This window comes from Manacus vitellinus, unplaced genomic scaffold (assembly GCF_001715985.3).
Source record: "Manacus vitellinus isolate BGI_N305 unplaced genomic scaffold, ASM171598v3 scaffold_12_pilon, whole genome shotgun sequence".
Taxonomy (NCBI): Eukaryota; Metazoa; Chordata; class Aves; order Passeriformes; family Pipridae; genus Manacus; species Manacus vitellinus.
In genome coordinates this window covers 18,110,210-18,115,140 of record NW_021938949.1, presented here as the reverse complement: position 1 = coordinate 18,115,140, position 4,931 = coordinate 18,110,210, and the positions used below count along the sequence as shown (strand labels likewise).

General features: G+C 63.2%; 1 protein-coding gene across 1 annotated transcript in view; it reads left to right on the top strand.

Annotated features, from left to right (window-relative positions):
• The first annotated feature begins 3,063 nt into the window (after positions 1–3,063).
• Positions 3,064–4,931, top strand: part of FBXL16 (F-box and leucine rich repeat protein 16) — a 19,307-nt gene continuing 17,439 nt past the window's right edge. The window contains exon 1 of the mRNA XM_029957874.1: positions 3,064–3,160. Coding sequence (XP_029813734.1) covers positions 3,146–3,160 — 15 coding nt within the window. The 5' untranslated portion in view covers positions 3,064–3,145. The remainder of the gene's footprint in view (positions 3,161–4,931) is intronic.

Sequence of the window (4,931 nt, the reverse complement as noted above, 5' to 3'; positions counted from 1 at the left end):
GTGACCCCGGAATGGGGGGACACGGTCCTGGGGCCGATCCGCTGTCACCATGGGGAAGTGAGGGGAGCTGGGCTTGGAGCTGGGCAGGGAATCCAGCCGGGAACACACAAATGGCTTCAGCCGGGTGCCCAGGGGTGGGTGACGTGGCACCAGTGGTGAGGTGGCGCCAGAGATGGGGTGACACCAGAGATGAGGTGGCACCAGGGGTGAGATGTGAGGCACTGCAGTCCCCAGACAGGAACCTCAACCCATCGATACCGATCCCCCACCCGGGTGGGTGCTCAGCACCCTCGGGGGATGTTCCCTTGGGACACCCCAGCATGCAGGGAGGTGGGACATGGGTGTTTGAGGCTGGAAGTGGGTGCCACTGTTGCCACAGGCACATGGCAGTGTCTGCCCTAATGCCAGCACCCAGGGCTGGGTCTGCACCCCCGGACCCCCAACGGCCCCCGACCCACCTTAACTGGGTGTTGCTGGTTAAACCTCGGCATCAGCCCGACCAAAACACCAGTCCTGGCTTCCCTCCACATGGCATGGGCCACCCCTTCATTTGGGGCATGGCAACCGGGGGGTCAGGAGCCCCTTTGGAACACCCACCAGAGCTGGGGCTGAGCTGGGAGCGGGCAAAGCCCCCCCAGCACCCCGCTATTGTCTCAGATCTCCGGACCAGCTGATGAGGCTGAGCATTTCTGGGCACCCGCGGGGATGCCAGCCGTGCCTGGAGCTCTGGCCTGTGGCCGTGCCCCCTGACTCTGTCCCCAGCGCCCTGCCGTGTCCCCTTTGTCCCTGGCTGCCATAGGGGGGGTTGTCCCCGTGGGACTTGGGGGGGACTTGGGAGAGCCTGGGTGCCGGCCGCCCCCCGAGAGCTCCCCGAAGCCTCCGGCCCCTGTGGCGGCTCTCGGGTCGCTCTGGGCCCCCTTTTGGCCCCGGTCCCCCCGAGTGTCTCCGGGATGCTCGGGCTCGCAGTGCCCTCTGGTGACCGCGGGCACGGTGGCCGCGAATCGCCACCCCCGGGCGGGGGGACCGCGGTGGACCCCAGGGGACTCGGGTGGGGCGGGGAAAAGCCACCTCCCGCAGAGAAGCAGAGCATCGACTCGTCCAGTGGGACCTTCAAAGACCACCCGGTCCTACCTCTGCCCTGGGCAGAGGCATTCCCGGAGGGCCGGGCTGCTCCAGCCCAGTGGGGACCCACAGCTCCTCCAGCTTCTCACTGCCTCCCCTGCAACGTGTTTCCTCCTTATATCCAATCTAAATCCACTCTCTTCCAATTAAAATTGTCACCCCCTTCTCCTGACTCTACAGGTCCTGGCACTAAGCCTCTCTCCATCGCTGTTCCAAGCCCCCTTAAGTATTTCCAGGATGCCTGAAGGTCTTCTCCAGGCTGGACATACCCAGCTCTCCCAGCCTTTCTTCCCAGGAGAGGTTCTTCCAGCCCTCTGAGCATTTCTGTGTCCCTTCTGGACCTGCTGTGACCGATCCAGGTCTGCTCTGCCCCAGACCCATCTGCCACCCCAGAACACCTCTGGGCTCCATGCAGGAGGGACCCCGGCTCCTCCTTTTTTTTGGTGATCCTCCTCTTCCTGCTGGGTCACCCCAAGGTTTCTCCTTTCCTGGGCAGCCACCATCCAGCAACCTCGGGCCCCTGACAGGTCCCTGGGACATCCACGCTGTCACGAAGGGTCCCTGTTGGGTGGCTCTGGGCACCCTCCACCCTGTGCCATGGGTGGGTGATGGCACGGACAGGGATGCTCCAGGCTGGGCTGTGCCCAGGGGCAAAAACCCTGCTGGAAAGGCAAAAGGGAGACTCGGGGGGGTTGGGACCTTGGAGGGCTGCTCAGAGGCTAGGGGTGCTCAGCCTCTCCCCATCCCACTGCCCGTCCCCCCCGGCTGCGTGGGGAGCTCTCCCGCCCAGCCGAGCACCCGAAGGAGATGCGGCTGTGGGAGGCACCCACCTCATCTTTAAAAAATAGCTCAGGAGCCTCATCTCAGCTCCCAGCCCTTCCCTGGGGACATGCAGGGAGAACCTGAGCCCTTCCCCATGGAACCCGGGTGCTGAACAGGCTCTGTCCCCTCTCAATGCCCCTGAGCATCCAGACCCCCAGGCTGGTGCCCCGGCAGTGGGAACGAGCCCTGGAGAGACTTGGGGAGCTCAGGGAAGCTGTCTGGAGGGGAACCACAGATGAGGGTCCCCAAAGCAGGATAAGGGTCCCCATGGCAAGGTAGGGGTCCCCTTTGTGAGGTAGGGGTCCTCATGGCAAGGTGGGGATCCCCAAGACAAGGAGAGGGTCCACATGTCAAAGCTGGTGTCCTCATGCCAAGGAGAGGGTCCCAATGACAAGGCAGTGGTCTCCATGGCAAGGAGAGGATCCCATGGCAAGCAGAGGGTCTCATTGCAAGGCAGTGTTCCCCATGACAAGGTGGATGTCCACACTGGTGGCAGAAGCCACCATGGAAGAAACCTCCCATGGAAGGGTGAGACTCCCAACAGCTGGATGAGGGTCCTCCATGGCTGTTTGAGGGTCCCCACAGTAAGGTGAGAGCCCTCACAGTGAGATGAGGGTCCCCATGGTAAGATTAGGGTTCCCACAGCAGCTAACAATCCCCACAGCAGTGTGATCATCCCCATGGCCATGTGACAGTCCCCACAGAAGCCTGAGAGTCGCTGTGTCCTCACCCACCCTCACCTGCACACGGACTGGAGGGGGAGCCCCGGGGGGTCAGAGCTTTGGTGGGGAAGAGCCAGGGGCTCTGGGCCCTGGAGTCAGCACAAAGGGGACCGAGCCCTGGGGGGCCCTGTGGGCCATGCCGGGGTGGTGACCCCAGGCTGGACAGACCACCCCTCTCCCCCCATCATCCCCCTGTCGCCGCCACCGCCGGGCCCCTGCGCGTGCATCCTGCGAGGCGGCGAATGGAGCTGCCTATTGATTCGCAGCCCGGGCTAAAAATAACTTTCAACTCTTCATCCCGAGCTGTGAAAATCCCCCATTGCTAAGCGACGGGTTACCGGGAGACAGCGGCGCTAGGCGACGGCGGTTGCTGCGGCGACGGCCCCCGGCGCACTGCGGTCCAGCCCCGGCACCGGGGCCCGACCGGACCGGGGGTGCTCCGGCTGGACGGGGGATGCTCAGCCCAGGGTCCCGTCGCCATGGGGACAGGCTGGGTGAGAGCCTTCAGCATCCAGAGGGTGGTGGGAATGGGAAGGTGGAGGAGTATTGGGGGAGCCTTGTCACTTGGCTCCCAGCTTCTGGCCTGGCCTGAGCATGGGGACACCGGTCAACACCTTCCTGGCACGCAGGAGGGACAGTCCCGGGGAGCTTGAGGCTCAGGAGGTCTGTGATGGTGACACAGGGTGAAGTGGGGTGACCAGGCACTCCCCATCAGGCACCCCAGGGTGTGGGTACCCCCTGGGCTGGTGGCATGCCAGCTGTGTCCCTTCCACTGAGAGTGTGTGCATGGAGACTCCACATGCCCAGGGACTTTTCCAGTCTCTTTACAGGCATGAAAATGTCCCCAGGATAAGGGGACATGACAATGTGTCCCCTCTTGGGCCTGGAGCTAGCAGGGGCTAGTGACAATGGGGCTGTGCCAGGGCCAAGGAGACAACAGGGACCATCTGGGGCCCCACTGCCTGCCTGTGCCTGCCAGCTCTGCTGGTACTGGGCCTGCTCTGGATACAGAGCACGTCCCCAGGTGTTGGACCACCACCCGCTGCTCCTGGGCTGCTGCTGGCTGGCAATTCCATGGGAAAACCCCACAGGGACAAGGCATCACAGGGGACATGGCACTGCTGGGGGGGGCAAGGGACTGTGGGAGGAAGGGTCACCAGTTCCTCAGTCTGTGGGGAAAAGAGGTGTCACCCGGACGAGGCCGTGGATCTGCACATCCCTGCAGCCACTGGCCCCTCCAGCCACTGACCCCTTCTCTTGCGTTTGACACCCCCTGGGCAGGGTGTGATGAGGGTGTGAGTGTGAATGAGTGTGAGTGTGAGTGAGAGTGTGTGTGTCTCCTCCCCCAAGCCCCCTCCCAGCTGCCAGTGCGAAACCCAACCTGCCTTATAAATTATGGAAGCAGGAGCCAGGCGCCGGATCCAGGCAGATCCAGCAGCCTCCCCAGGGCCAGCCGGGTGCAGCAGCTGCCCTGGCCCTGCTGCTCACATGGGGCCGTGCCAGGGGGAGGCAGAGAGGATAGGGTTAAATGTGGCAGCTGACCAGTTTCCTCCAGTTTGGGGAGCAGTGGTGGAGCTGGGCCCAGACTGGGGGTGCTGGGCGGGTGCTGACTGGGGGTGATGGGGAATGAGGGGCAGCAGTGGCACAGCCCCCAGCAGGTCCCACTGCCAGACATGGCTTGGGTAGGTGAATCTCCTCAGCATCGGGGCACAGCACCCTGTCCTGGGTGCCTGCTGCACCCCGGGGTGCTGGTGCTGGGTTGAGTGTCATCGCTGTGCCCCAGGGACTGCCAGCAGAGCCTGAGCTGCCTGTCAGGGTGAGAGGGGTCTGCAGCAGGATCTGCACCAGAATCTCCAGCCTGCCAGTGCCCTGGAGGGGAGAGAGCCAGAGCAAGCATCCATCTGTCCATCCAGCCATCCATCCCTCCATTTCTCCCTCCATCCCTTTATCTCACCATTCTTCTCTCCATTTCTCCATCCCTCCATCCTCCATTCTCCACTCCTCCATCCTTACACCTCTCCATCCCTTCATTTCACCACTCTTCCCTCCATTTCTCCGTCCCTCCATCCTCTCCAACTCCTTCATCCCCATCTCTCCATTCTTCCCTCCATCCCTCCATGTTTCCATCCATCCTTCCATCCCTGCCTTCATTTCTCCCCACAGCCCTCCCTGCACCTCTCCATTCTTCCCCCCATTTCTCCATCCCTCCCTCCGTCCTTCCACCCCTCCATCCCTCCATCCCCCCTCCATCTTTCCATCCCCCCG